Source organism: Odocoileus virginianus, chromosome 25 (genome assembly GCF_023699985.2).
Source record: "Odocoileus virginianus isolate 20LAN1187 ecotype Illinois chromosome 25, Ovbor_1.2, whole genome shotgun sequence".
Classification (NCBI taxonomy): domain Eukaryota; kingdom Metazoa; phylum Chordata; class Mammalia; order Artiodactyla; family Cervidae; genus Odocoileus; species Odocoileus virginianus.
The window spans coordinates 11,142,500-11,161,507 of NC_069698.1; the positions used below are offsets into that span (position 1 = coordinate 11,142,500).

A 19,008-nucleotide genomic window follows, 5' to 3' on the forward strand; every position below is an offset into this window, starting at 1 on the left:
AAACACTAGTCCCATGTAAATGCTAGTCCTCCTGAAAATATTGACATGAAGTCTTAAGCTTAGCTGAGCTAAGTTGATATTTTCAATATCCTGTGTCAAAAAGTGCTATGATTTATACCTTAACAAGATAATATTCTAGATCCTAAGTCTCTCCATTAGTATAATTATTTTACAGAAATCATTGGCATAAATATCAATTATCTATTGCTCCATAACTGGCCACTCCAAAGTTTAGTGATTTAAAGCACAACCATCATTTATTTGCTCATAATCAAGTAATTTGGGCAGGACTCAGCAGTCGTGGCTTTGCTCCACATGATCATATAGCCGAATCATCTGGAAGTTTCACAGGAGCTTCAAGGATCAAAGATGACCTTTCTCACATGTCTGGGATCTCAGCTGAGATGATCAGAAAGGCCAACTGCCTGGGCCTGTCTCTATCTCATGGTCGTTCTGCTCCAGGGCCTCCTCCCTGAAGACTTCCCAACAGAATAGCCTTGTCTCCTTCACATTCAGGCTGGGTTTCAAGACAGCAACAAGGTAAGCTGCAAGGCCTCCTAAAGTGTAAGACCATAATTTGCCACATATGCTCATACCACATTTCATTGGTGAAACAAAATTGTAAGGCCTGTCCAGATTCAGTGTTGGAGGGAACCACAAAAACACATGAAATAAGTAAGCAGAATCCCTAACGGCTGTGAAGTTTCATTTTATGTGTCAACTAAGCCAGGCCCTGGTTCCTTCTTATTGGTCACACTTTATTACAGATGTTTCTGTGAAGGTGTTTTTTAGATGAGATTAATGGTTTCATCTGTAGACTTTGAGTAAAGTGGATTACCTTCATCCAAGCAGTTGAAGACCTTAATATTAATAGAAAACACTGACTTCCACCTAACAGGGAATTCTGCAGCAGGCTGCCTTTGAACTCAAACCGCAGCATCAACTCTTTCCAGCCTGCCTTCTTCAAAGCTTAGGAGGGCACTCTGCAGATTTTGCACTTGACAGCCTCCACAATGAGTCAGTTCTTTAAAATACATAAATTGTATATATGTGTATATATATTTTTTTCACATATATTTATAGGATAAATTAGGAGTTTGTGATTAAAATATATACAATATTATATATAAAATAGATAACCAACAAGGACCTTCTAAATAGCCCAGGGAACTACATTCAATATCATGATATATGTACTGAATCACTTTGCTGTATATCTAAAACTAACAAGGTATTATAAATCAACTAAATTTCAAACTAAACAAAAATTTAATAAAAGATATCATATATATATGTGTGCTAAGTCGTTTCAGTCATGTCTGACTCTTTGTGACCCCATGGACCCACATGGTCCTCTGTCCATGGGATTCTCCAGGCAAGAATACTGGAGGGAGTGGGCTACTGTGCCATTCTCCAGGGGATCTTTCCAACACAGTGATCGAACCTGAGTTTCCTGAGGCTCTTGCAGGCTGAGCCAGAGGGAAAACTCATATGTATGTGTATATATATATATCTTAACAGGTTATGTGTCTGGAAAACCTTGGCTAATACAAGAGCATCTCGCGATGAACACCATGCATGTTCCAGAAAAGGACTGTAATTCCCAGAAAGCTTAATATTAGTGTATGATACTCAAGGAGTTTATGATCTAGTTAGAGAACAGGCGTATAAAAAGTTAGAGAATACCAAGATAATAATACAGAAGTTACTTGTTGATAAATGACTTACTCTCCAAGTGTTAGGAATCCCTCCTACCTGAGGAATGTTGAACAAAAAAGCCAGTTAAGGAAACTTGCCAACCTGAGTAAGGCCATAAAAAAAGCGTAAATGTGTAACCAAGCCATTTGTCAGCAGTTTTCCCAATAAGGACAACATATTTTATGACTGTTAATAAAACGTAGGAGAGATCATATTTTCATGTCTGGCATTGCTATATAACCTTCAGTATGCCATTTCCCAGCTCAAATGCATATCTTATTTTGAAGTCTAAAACATTAAATTTAAAACTGATGTTAGAGTAGTGAATGTATTAGTTTTCATTCACTGTAACAAAGTACCACAAATGGAGTGGCTTAAAAGAAATTTATTGTCTCACACGTCAGGTAGCTTAGAAGTCCAAGATCAACTTATTGGTGGGGTCATGCTCCCTCCCTCTGAAGGTGCTGGGAAAGAATCTGTTCCAACTCTCTCTCCTTGTTTCTGATGGTTTGCTGGCATCTTTGGCACCCCGGTCTGTTCCTTCTTGTTCAAATGATATTCTCCCTATGTGTGTATCTTCATCCAAATTCCTTTTTATATGGGCATCAGTCTGTTGGGATTTAGGGTCACCCTACTCCAGTATGACCTCATCTTAACTAAGCTAATTACATCTACAACAATTGTATTTCCAAATAAGTTCACATTCTAGGTGTTGGAGGTTAGGACTTCAACATATGAACTTGAGGAGATACAACTCCACCCATCACAATGTGTTAGGGTGCTGATAAATTAAAATCAAAGATATTTTTAAATCACCCAAACTCTTCTAACAGTGCTTGTGGTTTGACATGTTACTTTGGTAAATGAAGCCCTCTTTTCAGATGTGAAACACGGTGTTTTGGCTTGGGAGTTATGTTTCCATGTTTTGCCACTAGAGGGTAGCATCATTGCTATTTTTTTCCTGCTGCTAAGTACTCAACCATTCATTCACAATGGGGACATATCAAATATGAAGTGACTGTAGATACATTTCTCCAAGGGGTGAGGAGTAGGGAAGGTTATCAGCTGGGAAGAATAGAGTGTTCTGGTCATCCCTGTATTGGTGATTCCTCTCCTGGATTTTTGCTATGGACTGAATATTTGTGTACCCTCAAAATTCACATGTTGAAACTCTAATCCCAGTGTGATGGTATTTGGCCCTGAGGCCTTTGGGAGGCAATTAGGTCATCAGGGTGGAGCCCTCGTGATGCGACTAATGCCCTTATAAGAAAGAGACTGGAGAGAAAGGACCTGCGTCTCCCACCAGGAAGTGGGCCTTTGGAGAGAGAGGACCTGCCTCTCCTGCCAGGAAGCGGGCCTTTGGAGAGAGAGCATCTGTGTCTCCCACCAGGAAGTGGGCCTTTGGAGAGAGAGGACCTGCCTCTCCCGCCAGGAAGCGGGCCTTTGGAGAGAGAGGACCTGCCTCTCCCGCCAGGAAGCGGGCCTTTGGAGAGAGAGGACCTGCCTCTCCCGCCAGGAAGTGGGCCTTTGGAGAGAGAGGATCTGCCTCTCCCGCCAGGAAGTGGGCCTTCGGAGAGAGAGGACCTGCGTCTCCCGCCAGGAAGTGGGCCTTTGGAGAGACAGGATCTGCGTCTCCCGCCAGGAAGTGGGCCTTAACCAGACACCAGATCTGCTGGCACCATGATCTTGGACTTCCCAAGACTCCAGAATCCTCAGAAGCAAACACTTGTTGTTTAAGCTACCCAGTTTGTGGTCTTCTGTTACAGCAGCCCAAACTAACATAATTCTGACCAGAATCAAATCACCAGACATATTAGAACAGAAGCCAAAGTCTCTCCCCATGAATGGACATTTGTGTGGAAAGCAGGGCTGGGGGACAACGGGTCTTACGAATGAAGCAGGTCCCTTGAAGGAGGAACCGAGCCATTCACTGTGTAGACATGAAGCCTCTTCAGTGGACAGAGCCTTCTCTCCCGGGGTCAGGAGATGTATATCCCATCATGGGCTTGGCCACTAATTAACAGCACAATCTTAGATAAGTCACTAAATCTGGTCGCAGAATCTTCACCCACAGACACCCTTTGGGGGCCTGTTTCCTTTAAGCCATATTTTCGTGGTTTTGATTTGATTCTTCTCTTTCCTTCCTACTCCTCTAGCTCACCTTTCAATGCTACCAGCTGAGAAGGATTCCTTAGGTGCTATAGTAGAGATAAAAAAAGTGTGACTGCCTTTCAGGAATTACAACTCAGCAAAAAAAAAAAAAACACAGCATTTCATTGCAGGGGTAATTAGGGGATTGAACAGCCTATGATCCTGTGCAGCTCTGGGCTCCATATTATAGGAATTTATAAACAGCAAAGGGTGGTAGGAAGCAGCAGAAAAGAAGAGCTCTGAACTGGGCCTTAAAGAATCTCCCAAAGTTGAACTGCAAAGAGGAGAAGGGAAGAAAGGATAATTAATATGATACAGGCACAGAAATATGCATGTTTTAAAATAAACAAATTTTAGGAAACAGGGAACAAGTCATATTTCTGTAATAGGGGTTGTGTTGGACAATATGAGAGTATAACTACATATTGAAGTACATTCAAAGTAATTTTATTTTATTCAGGTGTAATGTTAGTCAATTTAGAATTGATCTGAGAGGCCAAGGGAACCGGTCTGTTTCTGAGCACATGAGAGAATTGTTTCAACTTAAATTGCTTAGCCCTTTGATTACTTGGCTGAGTTTTTTCTGTGTTTCATCACCTAAATTTTGGCTTCAGACACAAATCATAAGTGGGACTTATGTTAGGCTCCACCGCATGGCTTCTTACTAAAAATATTTAATTTTCCCTTTTGGACATTTGAAAACAGGCAGAACAGCTCAGGTTCATGAGAGGAACCAGACAGGAGGCACTCTTTTGCCTCCATTTTAACCTTTTGCATTAGTCATATCAGTTCCTCCCACAATTCATGCAAGCACTGAACAGAGAGGTATTGCCCTGGCTTTAAAGGATTAGAGGTTAAGAAATACTGACATCCAACCTCAGAGCTGCTGAATCATTATTAAAAGACAGTGACCTGGAATTCATTAGAATATCATCTTAATATCTGCAGAAAATGAGTAGTCTCATCAGATAGGAAATGGTCAGGGGGGGTGAGGGGGAGTGGAGGATTCTATCAAGTTCAGAAATTTCTACTTAGAAGGAAACACAATTAATATCTTAAGAGCTAAAGAATAGTGAAATCCCATCAAGCGACATGGCAGCCTGGGCAGGGGTTGTAGATTTTCATGAGTAGGCAGAAAAGACAGATAATTTTAAGTATGACTCCAGCAGGGGAAGCTGCCTTCCATGTGCTGTGCAAGATTGGGAGTCAGCCTGTGTGGAGGGTCTGATGTAGTTACTGTAAATAACAGGATTCATTCCTAACTGTCATTCATTCATAAAGTGCTTTTAGGGTCACTGTCAAGAATCCTGTCCTGTTCAGTATCTGGGCCCAAAATCTCAACAAGCAGACTAGATGTCCCCTGGTATTGTCTGTTGTAAACAGATCATCTCCTTACCAGTAAGTTTATTTTAACATGGGAAGACTCCAGCTAAGTACAGAAATGTTTAAGAGCATCAGAGTCAACAAACGTTGATATTTGTGCCTTAAGGAATTATACATGTGTAGCATTTTAAGTATTTATAATCCTACAAATAATTTTATCTATGCACATTGGTTTTATAAGTTCAGTTTATGTGTGCAATTGACCAACAAATTTATGCTTGTGAGTTTCAGTTGCAATCTCACTGTTTATACAGTATTGGAATTTTTAAGAAAGTTTAAATAATACATTTAAAAGTTTAATAAATTAAACTCTTAATAATAACAACTTGAGAAGATCTGTTGATTAATTGAAGTACTCAAGAATCTGAAAAATGTTTAATTCATAAACACAGTGAGGAAATCTAAAGGGCAATCTTATTATCTAAGTTTAAAATTGTGCCCCAAACACTAAAGTTTCCTTAAAATTGAATGCTTAAATTTGCTAGACTTAAAAATAGAATAATAATATTCATATATTGAGCTTAAATTTATAATAATGGATTATATTTTTCATTTTTACTTGTATGAATCAGAAACTCAATCGCTGTATTCTATGCACAGCTCTTAAAGCACCTCTCCAAGCTTAAAGCAAACATCTCCTTTTATTGCTATTTATTTAGGGAAAATTCTTGTCTATTTCATGCATGTCCTCTATTCTTTCAATCCTCTCCATCTGGAATTCAGATTAGATAGAATATAGAATTTCTGGATCTATTCTCCATGTATACAAATGTTTCTTTCATGCTTTGTAATCTATTAGTTCCTTGCATTGGGGATACCTTGTCATTTCTCAGCTTTTATTTTCACTTCTCCTGTAGTCCTCAGTCTTCAGTAAGAAGCATCACCTTCTTGATCCACATCCGAGATACAATCACTACAACCCTGACTAATGAGCCCTGTAGTGACATGATGAGGAGGACACCATGATGGTCATAACCTGATCTCCCGCTTCAACAGTGGACTGGCAGTTGATGCCACGCGAGGCTGCAGTTTCCTAAGCAATGGTGGTAAGAGACCACAGGATTCCCTGAGGAGGTATTAGAGACCACAGAAATAGCTGAGGAGGTATGAAAATATCCACAGCCATGTTGATATTGTGCTGAGTTATTGAAAGAATCTCTTTCCCTTGGTTATGGCATGTCAAGCATGGGTTAACCCTGAAGTGGCCTGGTAACAGCTCAGGACTTGAGACTGGTTTGGGGAAGAGTTGAGATAAAATACAAACAAAAGGAAGGGAGGATGCTCTTCCTCTACTCCTTCCTTGGTGAAGGTTCCATAAACTTATATTAATTATATTTAGTTTATTGCTCACTGCAGGGACTAGAGGCAGATAACCCCAAACTATGGACTTCAACCTGAATAGGAAGTTTCTCCTCTGAGAACTCACTTGTGTTCTCTCTGCAGGAACTGCAGGAATAAACATTTCTGCTATCTTGTAAAGACTGCTAGTATATTTACACTCACAGCTTTCAAAACTCCACCCTTAATCTCATTCATGCTGGTTATCATAGAGTTCCTACTCAGGCCTAGGTACCAGCAACGCCATTTTGACATAACCGCAGTTGACAGCTCACTTGTTTAACACACCAATTGCCAAAAATCATAGAAACTTGCCCTAAGATATAGGATACATATGAGGCAGAATGCCATGGTCACCTGGGGATCACAGCATGTGGGCATTTCATAAGCCAGAAATGTACTAGGGTCTATTGCATTGTTCAAGATAAACCTTTAGGCACCCTCATCAGCTCTTTTCAACCATTACATAAAAAAAGAAATGTGTCCAGTTCTTTGGCCGAAAGAATCCACTCACATCCCTCTTGGCTGTCATGTGAACATACCAGACTGGGGGAGCTTCCTGGATTAGTCAGTGCTTCTGGAACACCAGGGAGCTTCTGGTTGAAATTGCACGCATGTCACCTCCAGCTACCCACGTGTTTTCTGGTTGTTGTTTAATCTAAGTTGTGTCCAGCTCTTGTGACCCCATGGACTGTAGTCCCCAGGCTCCTCTACCCTCTAGACTGCCTCTTTTCCTTCATATTCAGGTCAACCACCCATGAACTCATGCAATGCTCCTTATCTTTTCTGTCACAGCAGAGACTGGCCTTTCTGATTCATCTGTACTAAATTGGCTTCCCTTTTGTCTCAGAGATTCTAGATTCATAAAATGTGACAGCCAGAAATTGATCCGTTCAATTGAATTCCCTACCTTCAGAGATGACATGGTAACTGTTTAAACCCTAGAGGCTAGTGACGGTAAAACCAGAATGAGAATTTCGGACTCTCCTTTGGGAGTTACTTAGTCCACCAGTGAAAAAGGGCTCTGACTGTTTATCCATGTGTTATTCCATAAAAGTCTTCTCCTTGTTTAACCCTTCAGTTATTTCAGCAGAGGGGATGGCGTGGTGGCCATACTAAACCATGTGATGATTTTTTCCTCTATGGATAATATCCAAACTCTCCTTTCCTAGATTTTCATGGCTTTTTCGCCATGTGCCCTTCTGTAACCGTGGATCATTCCTTTTATCTTCTTTGAGAGCGTGCACCACAAGATGACTTCCAGCTTGCTCTTCCCAGGAGAGAGCACAGGTGCTACAGAAAGAGATGTCTCATGAAAAGGAATTTCAGTGTCACACAACTTCTGTATTCATGATATAAAGGTGGGGTGCAGCTAAATAACAAAAATATCTGAGGTGTTTGAACCAAGATCCATGCATTTGTTTATTTCTCACTGTAGCAAGATGGTAAACAAGTGAAATCCAATCTATAATGAGTTACAAATGATAATAAGCCCAGGAACCTTGAGCATATATAACTATAAGACAAATGAAACAAATATTTTCCAGAATGTGGGCATTATGCTTTAGCTAACCTAGGGAGAGCCACCTCAAGCCCCCAAAATTATGACACCAAGAATCATTCTCAATCGGTTGTTCTCCAAACAAAAGGTAAAAAGGCAAAACTGTTACTAAAAATAATAGAAAAAGAAAAATTTCGTCTAGAAAGACTGGATGCCCATCAAAGTCACATCTCTTCCTCCGAATCTTGTTCTCGTTCAGCATTTTTCAGGAGTTCAACTTCTGAAGGGCAGAACCTCGTAAATCGAGATTTAACCAACCTGAGGAAAATGAAAGTCATCTCACATTATTCCATTTAAAATTAAAACCCCAAACTATCTGTATCTATAGTATAATAAACTCCAAATTATCTGTGCAAATGGAAGAGACACCCCCAAAAAGAAAATCACTTTTATTTGGCTTTGGATCTGCCTGCAACATTTTGTGGATTAAAGCAGTCTATAAGCAAACAGACACAATAAAGCTCTACTATGTAACATGATTGGTTGCATCATATTCAAGATTCATAACTTTAATCATTTCTAAGACAAACAAGAGAATCTCTGGACTGTAGCAAGCCCTGAAGAAAGGAAGCTCAGCTGAGTATTACAAAAAGGAGCCCTGTCCTGAGAACAAAGCCCATGAAGCCATCTCCTCCCCCACGTCGAGCCCCAGGTCAAGTCTGGGCTCTGCTGCAGTCCTTCCTGCGTCTTCAGAGAGCTGCTTCTGTGCTGGCCCCGGGCTGTTCTGTTGCATGTGATGGTCCCTGATGCACTAAGAAGTTGAAAGAAGTGACCTCTATTCTTATAACTGTTACCATCGATTAAGAAAATCTGTAGGTGCTGGGGGGGGAATTACAATTTCGGCATTTGGAAGATGCCAAGTTTCTTGGTAGCAGAAACTCAGCAGGATGTCAACTTTTCTGATGCAATCAGAACTAGACAAAGCTTTTCCCATGCAGGATTATTTGTGAAGAAATGGTGCTGTGACTATGTCAATAGAAGATTGTTAACTTGCAAACGTACATAAGGATATGCAAACAAACTGATAAACCAAATCCAAAATCATTATTGTTTTATGAAAAATGTCATCAGCCTATCTGTAACTTTACACTTGCTTTCTGTCTTTTCCTCCCAATGAAGGTCTGGCCCACCACTCTCAGTACACCAGGCTTTTACTTGTGCTCTGGATCTCACTAGAATATGAACTTCCTAAGAGCAGAGGCTTCATCTTATTTACTGCTCTAACTCTTGTCAGTCTAGAACAATGTCTGGTTCGTAGTAGTGGTTCACCATGTATGTGATGAGTCAGTGGGCTGTGGAGCAGTCCTGCAGTTCATATCACTCATCTACCCAGAGGTAATTCTTCAGTCACTTCCAACTGAACATTAATTCCTCCAACACACAATTGAGCACTATCTGTAACATCTACTGACTCATCAGAAAGCCGAGAAAAACTACTCAAAATCATTTGCTTTGATAATTAGTTGACCACTGACCTTGTTCCCAACGTTCTCAACTCTTCAAGGCACTGTTTTCATGAAAAACTAATAGTTTCAACTAAGGTTAAAACTGGGACAACCCTCACGGTTATCTCCACAATGCACAACCTGTGTAGGTGCTAAATGAAAGGGATTAATTAGTTAGCATACTCATTAGATTCATTCTTGATGACTCTTCTGGAAAATGAAATAGAGAGCTAGCTATTTATTATAGTAAGTTGCCTACATGTGAAACTTCAAGTTGAACACTTTCAAATATGTGAGTGTGCGTGCCAGCCCCCATATGCCAGCTGTCGTCCTACACTACTGTACTTTGCAAGGTACTGTATTGTAAGGTTAAAAATATTTCTTTATTTTTGTGTTTGTTTTTTATGTACATATTACTTGTGTGAAAAGTATTATAAACTTATTACAGTGCAGTATTATATACAGATATATATACACAATTGTGTAAGTTGGGTTCCTAGGCTAACTGTTGAACTTACAAACAAATTGGACTTATTAACATGCTCTCAGGATGGAACTCGTTTGTCTGTAGGGAATTTGCTGTAGAAACTGTTTACACGGTTAACACAGTGACTACGCCTGTTCTGGATTCCTCCTCTCTGAGTTGTATCTGCTATTGTTAGATGCTATCAAGCTGAGGCATATTCAGGCTCTGTCCACACCCTGAAGCCCTTGGTATTAGCACACACAGAAATGGCTACTGGGGACAGATTGAGGGATGGGATAATAAAGAGGAAGTGTAAATAATTGCTAGTTCCTGGAATGGTGCAAGTTCAGGAAACTAAGTGCAGGGTGTGTCTGGGCTTTTGCGCCCACATGGTCTCTTCAGTTAATATAAGAGCAGAGCTGAGACTCTGGGTATACTTCCAGAGTTGAAGTGGAAGTCAAACTTCCAAAAGGCAAACTACCATCTACCATGAATTTGGTCATTTCTATTTTGTTCTTCAAAATGGCTCACAAGAATCATTTGCTTGAAAAACCAACCTGAAAATGGTTAATATTTCTCTGTCCATCCAGAGGGGCTTTTGAAATACTTGTGTATCACAGTGATGTTTATGTAAGTTTAAATGTGAAATACAGTAAAACACACAATAAGATTTCCCAACAGATAGGTCTCTCCTATGAGCTGCTGTGAGAACAGCAGTCGGGACTAGATGAGGCAGCCTTTAAACATTATTCAGGGAAGCTGGGAAGCACAGCTTCATTTTTCAGAGATTTGGGGGCAGGAGTTCCATACCCCAGTGTTGTTTCCATGGTGATCTTTTTGCTCTGTCAAATAGATTCAGATAGAATGTCCTTAAAACCTATCCCCTGTGACTGAGTCTCAATCCACTTCACAGTCAAACGCAGATGAACAGATTTCCAAAGCTCTTCATGACTACAGGGTTGAATTGAATTATCCTACATATAACTGCACTATAAGTCAATATTCAATCTTTGTATTGTTTAATCTACTGCCTAACATTATATTAAAATATATCAGAATACAAGCTCTTGGCCTTATATTTCATAGGCAGTATGAGAGCAAAACTTAAAAGCATATAAAACATGACTTCCAAACAACTGAATCCTGTTTGAGTAGTTCTGAAACAGAGCTGTTAAAACAGAAAATAAGTGTTTATTTAGAGTATGCCAAGAGCCGTGAGAGATATGAAAAAGGTCTTTTCCTCCAGGTAACACAATCTAGTTAGCAGATAAGCCTAACATGAGCTAATAGTAAATAGCACAAGATAGATCACCACTGTTAAAATGTGTGATCAAGACTAAAGTACTGTAAAACTCATGCAAGGAAATAAGCAAAGACTAGAACAATCACATGAGTTTTCATAGAAGAGATGAGCGTTTTGATTGGATATGCCAGGTAGAGAGAACTACGTGGTCAAGAAGTCAGGAGTGCTGGGGGAGAAGAGGCAGTTGAAAAAGTAAACATGTAGTTTCTGGTTTCTAGAAAACTATATGTGGATAAGAGGTTCATTAGGGGTCTGAAGGTTTTTAAAACAGAAAGAAACAATAGTCTTCTTTTGGCTCTAGAATTGACATGGAATAGAGAGGCTTCTTGAATGCCAGCTTTATTCTTGGAGGCTGCCCAAACCCCAAGGAGATGAGGGCCAGAAGTCAGCCTAAAGCAATAGAGGAAGAAGTCCAGTTTCACTCGGCAGCAGAGTGAACCTTAACCACCAGCGCATACACATGCTTTGAGGGAACTGAATAGGACTAATAGAATCATTCAAGGAGAAGGTAGAATTTCAAGCAGCCATAGCACCTAGACCTCTAGAAGGAGGAAACTACAAATCAAAGCCTACTAGAGACATCCAGGAGCTAGACAAAGCAAAGGCTTTTTCACCCAGAGACACAGCACCAAAGCTCTTCAGCGGTAAAGCTCAAAGAAGCACAGAGCGATAGAGGTAGCTGGGGAAACATCTAGAGAGAGGACTAGAAAGCTAGCTTGCGCAGAGGCTGAGACCCCATTGGGCCTCGAATCAACTACTGAATTTAGGGATCTAGAGAACATGCTAGATGTGTACTATCCAAAATGATAGTCACTATGTATATATGAAAGCTAACATTAATTAAAATTAATGTAGCACTGGGTTGGGAAGATCCTCTGGAAAAGGAAATGTCAACCCACTCCAGTATTCTTGCCTGGGAAGACCCACGGACAGAGGAGCCTCGGGGGCTACAGGACATGGGGTCACAAGAGAGTCAGATATGAGTTGGCAACTAAATAGCAACAATAACAAAGCACATGTCAAGTGTGCAATAATCACACATCGATCAAGGCTACATGATGGAGACTGCAGATACAGAACACTTCAATCAATGCTAAAGTCTGAAGGATTGGAGTCTGCATGATTAATAGCTGGAATCAGCCAAGCCAACTGTGGTTTGGCATTGCTGCTGCTGCTTCAGTTTAATTCTCAATTGTGAGAAGGCCTCCTCTGTGTTCCAATAGCGCTTTATTCTTACACTATTTCCATTTATCGTACTATATTTAAACTGTCTCTCTCTCCCCCGAGGGCCTATACCTTATACAACTTTTGATACAGAAGAAGGATGAGAACAAGAACAAGGGGAATAATAAAACGAACAAGGGTGGGTGGGGGAGGTGGTTCAAGATAGCAGCTTAGGAAGGTCTTGAATTCACCTCCTCCCATGGACACAGCAAATCTACAACTACATAAAGAACAATTCCCTATAGAAAAAAAAAGAAGAAAAAAAAAAAGACCTGAAAACTAGCCAAACAGTTCCTCTACAACAAAGGACAAGATCCACAATGAGATGGGTAAAAGAGGCAGAGACATGGTCCCACCAAAGACCCCACCCCCAGTGTGGAGACCTACAGTCAAAGTGATCTCCCAGATACAGAGCTTCTTCCTGAGGAGCAAGAGTTTCTGCCCTACATCAGGCACCTCAACCCTCGAGACTTGCATTGATGAGATGAGCCCCCAAAACATCTGGCTTTGAAGACCACCAGGGCTGATGTCAAGAAGAACCAAAGGGGTGTAAGGAATGGAGATTCCACTTTTAATGGCTTTGCATGCTGACTCACCCACCTGGCCATACAGCACAAAAACCACAGTTTGAAGAGTCCAGACAATATGTGAATGGGATTCATTTGCTAATCTTAAAGCATCTGCCAGCAAGGAAGAAATCTGTTAGGATTCTCTCCAGGAATGGAAGCACTGGCAGATACCATTTTTGCTTTCTTCCCCCTCTACTTTGCTAGTGCCAGCACTTTAGCCACTATCTTTGTACTCTTATCCTAACTTGCTAGCACCAGTGTGAGATCAGAGGAGAAATTAAAAACCACCTGGAGACAAGTGGAAATGGAAATACAACATACCAAAATCTATGCAATGCAACAAAAGCAGTTGTAAGATAGATGTTTATAGCAACAGGCCTACCTCGAGAAATAAGAAAAATTTCAAATAAACAACCTCACTTTTATACCAAAGGGAACTAGAAAAAGAAGTGCAAACAAAGCCCAAAATTACTATAAGGAAGGAACTAGTCAAGATCAGAGTAGAAATAAATGAAATAGAAAGTGAAAAGACAATAGAAGAGATCAATGAAACAAACAGCTGGTTATTTGAAAAAATATAAATAAAATTGATAAACCTTTAGCTAGACTCACTAAGGAAAAAAGAAATTGAAAATGAAATGTTAGTCATTTAGTCATGTCTGACTCTGTGAGTCCATGGACTGTAGCCTGCCAGGCTCCCGTGATTGTGGGACTCTCCAGGTAAGAATACTGAAGTGGGGTGCCATTTCCTTCTGCAGGGGATTTTCCCAACCCAAGGATCAAACCCAGGTCTCCCACATTGCAGTCAGATTCTTTACCATCTGAGCCACCAGGGAAGGAATAAAAGAGAGAAGGCTCAAATAAAATCAGAAATAAAAGAGGAGAAACCAGCATTACCTTCACACCAAAATCACAGAAAGATATCACATACGAAAAAGAAAATTATAGGCCAATATAACTAATAAAAATAGGTGCAAAACTTCCAGCAATGTAAGTAAACTTAATTAAAGGCTATATTAAAAGGATCATATAACCTGATCAAGTGGGATTTATTCCAGGGATGTAAGGATAGTTCAACATCACAAATCAATGTAATATATCACATTAAGAAAAAGAAGGCTTAAAATCATATGATTATTTCAATAGATGTATAAAAACATGATAAAATTCAACACCATTTATGACAAAAACTTTCAACAAGTGGATATAAAAAGATGTGTCTTAACATAATAAAGATCATATAGGACATGCTCACAGGTAACATCATACTCAGTGATGAAGTCATGAAATTTTATTCTTTAAAATCAGGACCAAGACAATAACGTTCACTCTCGCTACTTTTAGTCAAAATAGTGTTTGGGTCCTAGCCATAGCATTTAGGCAAGAAAAAAAACGGCATCCAAATTGTAAAGGAAGAGTTAAAACTGTTACTATTTGCAGATGATGTGATACTCAATATAGAAAATCCTAAAGACTCCACCAAAAAAACTGTTAGAGTTAATTAAAAAATTTAGTAAAGCTGCATGGTACAAAATCAATATGCAAACATGTTGCATTTTATATAGTAACAAGGAACTATTAGAAAGAGAAATTAAGAAAACAATCCCATTTACAATGGCATCAAAAAGAATAAAATACCTATGAACAAATTTAACCAAGTAAATGAAAGACCTCTACACTGAAAACCATAAAACATTAATAAAAATAACTGAAGAAGACACAAGTAAATGGAATCATGTTCCATGCTTACAGACTGGAAAAATTAATATCGTTAAAATGTCTACATTGCCCAAATTGGTCTACAGATTCAATGCAATCCCTATCAAATTATGAATGGCATTTTTCACAGAAATAGAACAAACAACCCCAAAGTTTGTATGGAATCACAAAAGATCCTGAATAGTCAAAAAGAAGTTGTTGTTCTTAAAAAAGAAGGACAAAGCTGCGGGGAATCATACTTTCTAATTTCAGACTATACAACAAAGCTATAAAATCAAAACAGTATGATATTGGCACAAAAACAACCCCGCAGATCAATGACACAAAATAAAGAACTAAACTCATAAATGCATGGTCAATTAATTTATGATAAATGTGGCAAGAATATAAAATGAGAAAAGGCCAGTCTTTTTGTTGTGCTGGGAAAACTGTACAGCCACATGCAAAATAAGGAAACTGGGACACTTATTCCATACATAAAAATTAATTCAAAATGGATTTAAGTCTTGAATGTAGGACTAAAATCATAAAAATCCTAGAGGAAAATATAAGTGGTAAGTTCCTTGATATTGCTCTTGTTGATATTTTCTGGATCTGACTCCAAAGGAAATGGCAACAAAAGAAAAACTAAACAAATGGGACTACATCAAATAGAAAGCTTCTGCACAGTGAAGGAAACCACCAACAAAATAAAAAGGAAACACTGAATGGAAGAAGATATTCCTAAATGATATCTGATAAAAGGTTATACCCAAAATACATAAAGAAATCAAACAACCCAATAACAACAACAACAAAAATTCAATTTAAAAATAGGCAGAGAATCTGAATAGACATTTTTCCAAAGAAGACCTACAACAACTAAAAGTCACACCTGCAGGACAGCTGTTATCAAAAGGACAAGATATAACAAGTATTGGCCAGGATCTAGAGAAAAGAGAACTCTGATGTATAGCTTGGTAGAAATGTAAATTGGTATGGTCACTATGGAAAACAGCATAAAATGTCCTCAAAAAATTAAAACCAGAAGTACCATACAGTCCAGCAAATCTACTTCTGGGTATTTATCTGAAGACAATGAAAACACTAATTCAAAAAGGCATCTCTAGGTTCACTGCACCATATTTATATATAATAACCAAAATATTTGGGCTTCCCCAACGGCTCAGTGGTAAAGAATCTGCCAACAGTGCAGAAGATCAAGGAGAGGTGAGTTTGATCCTTGGGTCAGGAACATCCCCTGAAGAAGGAAATGGCAACCCATTCCAGTATTCTTACCTGGAGAATCCCATGGACAGGGAAGCCAGCGGGCTATATTCCACAGGGTCACACAGAGTCAGACGCAACTGAACACATCCACACACACAACCAGGATATGGAAACAGGTGTCTATTAATTGATGAATGGATAAAGGAGATGTTTTATATATGTGTTTTTACAAGATAAATATTTTATACTTATAAGCATATAATAGCATATTACTCAACCATGAAAAAGAATGAAATGGGCCTTGAGGTATTATGCTAAACACAATAAGGCAGATAGAGAAAGACAAATACCAAATGATTCCACTTATCTGTGAGATCTAAAAAACAAAGGAACAAACAAAACAAGGAACAGATTCATGGTTGCCAGAGTTGGGGGAGGTGGCAAAAATGGGTGAAGGTGATCAAAGGTACAAACTTCCAGTTTTAAAATAAGTAAGTCTTACAGTTTTTGGAATACAGGTCTTTGGTATCCTTAGGTAGGTTTATTCCAAGATATTTTATTCTTGTAATGGGGTTGCTATTCTTGTTATTACCAAGTTGTTATTCTTGGTAAATGGGGTTGTTTCTTGAATTTTCTTTCTGATCTTTTATTGTTAGTATATAGATAAGAACAGACTTCTATGTATTAATTCTGTAACCTGCAAATTAACCAAATTCATAATGAACTCTAGTAGTTTTCTTTCAGTGTTTTTAGGATTTTCTATGTATAGTGTCATGTCATTTGCAAACAGTGACATGAATTTAACTTCTTTCTCATTTGAATTTCATGTCATTTCTTTCTCTTCTCTGATTGCCATAGCTAGGACTTCCAAAACTAAGTCAGATAGAAGTGGCAAGAGTGGACATCTTTGTCTTGTTCCTGATCTTAGAGGAAATGCGTTTTGCTTTCACCAATAAATATGATTGTTAGTTATATTTTGTCATATATGGGGTTTATTATGTTGAGGTATGGTCCCTCTATGCCCACTTTCTGGAGTTTTTATCATAAATGGGTGTTGAATTTTGTCTAAAGCTTTTTCTGGGTCTATTGAGATGATCATATCACCTCACACCAGTCAGAACGGCTATCATCAAAAAATCCACAAACAACAAATGCTTGAGAGGGTGTTGAGAGAAGGTAACCCTCCTAGACTGTTGGTGAGAATGTAAATTGCAGCCACGAGGGAGAACAGTATGAAGATTCCTTAAGAAGCTAAAAATAGAGTTACCATATGATCCTGCAATCCCACTCCTGGGCATACAACCAGAGAAAAACATGATCCAAAAGGATACATGCACCCCAATGTTCATTGAAGCATTATTTACAGTAGACAAGACATGGAAGCAACCTAAATGTCCATCAATAGAAAAATGGATAAAGAAGACGTGGTACATATATATACAATGGAATATTACTCAGCCATTAAAAAGATACTGCTGTTTGCAGCAACATGGGTAGACCTAGAGATTGTCATACTTAGTAAAGTAAGTCAGACAGAGAAAGAAATATCATATCTTATTTATGAAACAGGAATAGACCCACAGACTTAGAGAAGGAACTTACAGTTACAGGGGAGAGTAGGGGGGAGGTATATTTAGGGAGTTTGGAATTGATATGTACACACTGCTGCCTCTAAAATGGATAACCAAAGAGGACCGACTGTATAGCATAGGGAACTCTGCTAAATATTCTGTAATAAGCTAAGTGGGAAAAGAATTCAAAAAAGAATATATATATGTATATGTATAACTGAATCACTATGCTGTACACTTCAAACTAGCACAACACTGTTAATCAGCTGTACTATAATATAAAATTTAAAAATTTTAAAAACAATAAAATAAGTCATGGGATGTTGTATATAACACAGTGACTATAATCAAAAATATTGTATTGCAGGTGTTAAAGTTGGTTTAAAAAGTAAATCTTGAAAATTCTCATCACAAGAAAAAAATGTTGTACCATTAATATGGTGACAGATGGTGTAACTATTAACACACTGATTGTGGTGGTCATTTTGCAATGTATACAAAAGTTGAATCATTATGTTGTACATAATGAAACTAGTATAATGTTGTATGTCAACTGTGGTGGTTGTTTAGTCTCTAAATTGTGTCTGACTCTTTGCAACCCCTTAGGCTATAGCCTGCCAGGCTCCTCTGTCCATGGGATTTCCCAGGCAAGAATACTGGAGTGGGTTGCCATTTCCTTCTCCAGGGGATGTTCCCAACCCAGGGACTGAACCCCCATCTCTTGCATTGGCAGGTTAATTCTTTACCACTGAACTACCAGGAAAGCCTATGTCAATTATACTTCAGTGTAAAAAGAAATCTATCATAGGAACCAAAGTGGGGGAAAAAAGAGCAAGGGTAAGAAGAATTTCTGTTGAGCTCTTATTATATTAAGGGCAGTGTAATGATATGATCTCATTTAGGTACCATCATTATTCCCATTTTGCAGACAACGAAACTGATATTTAATGTAGTTAAATAATTTACCCAAAGTCTTTTAGCTGACAAGAAGCAGAGCTGGAAACATGGGTTCTTAGCAGTCTATTACACTGCTCCTCACCCATCACGAAACACTGTATCAAAGTCCTTGTAAAAACATGTAACATTCAACTTAACCTTACTGTTACAAATATTATAGTAAATATCAAATTAATCAGCTATTCAAAGTTAATGAGAGGCATACATGTTGGTCAAGACATAACTGATGTACACATGGGCAGATGGAGGGGGCTCACTGCAGGTATGTTGATGACCATTTGGAAAAGAAAACAGAATATGCCAAGACATGAAGGCACAGAAGAACATATTGAAGGGTGATGCATAGGTTCAGAGTACAGCAGAGACACTCTTTAGCTATTCCAACCTTAAACCAGCATTTATTATTTTAATTGA

The 19,008-nt window shown here is 38.8% G+C and overlaps 1 protein-coding gene across 2 annotated transcripts in view; it reads right to left on the bottom strand.

Moving 5' to 3' along the window:
* Positions 1-7,979: 7,979 nt before the first annotated feature.
* The window catches only part of LOC110147947 (transmembrane protein 45A-like), a 77,782-nt gene continuing 66,753 nt past the window's right edge, over positions 7,980-19,008 (bottom strand). For both annotated transcript variants that reach the window (XM_070455004.1, XM_070455005.1), the window contains exon 6: positions 7,980-8,389. In XM_070455004.1, coding sequence (XP_070311105.1) covers positions 8,296-8,389 — 94 coding nt within the window. In that variant the 3' untranslated portion in view covers positions 7,980-8,295. The remainder of the gene's footprint in view (positions 8,390-19,008) is intronic.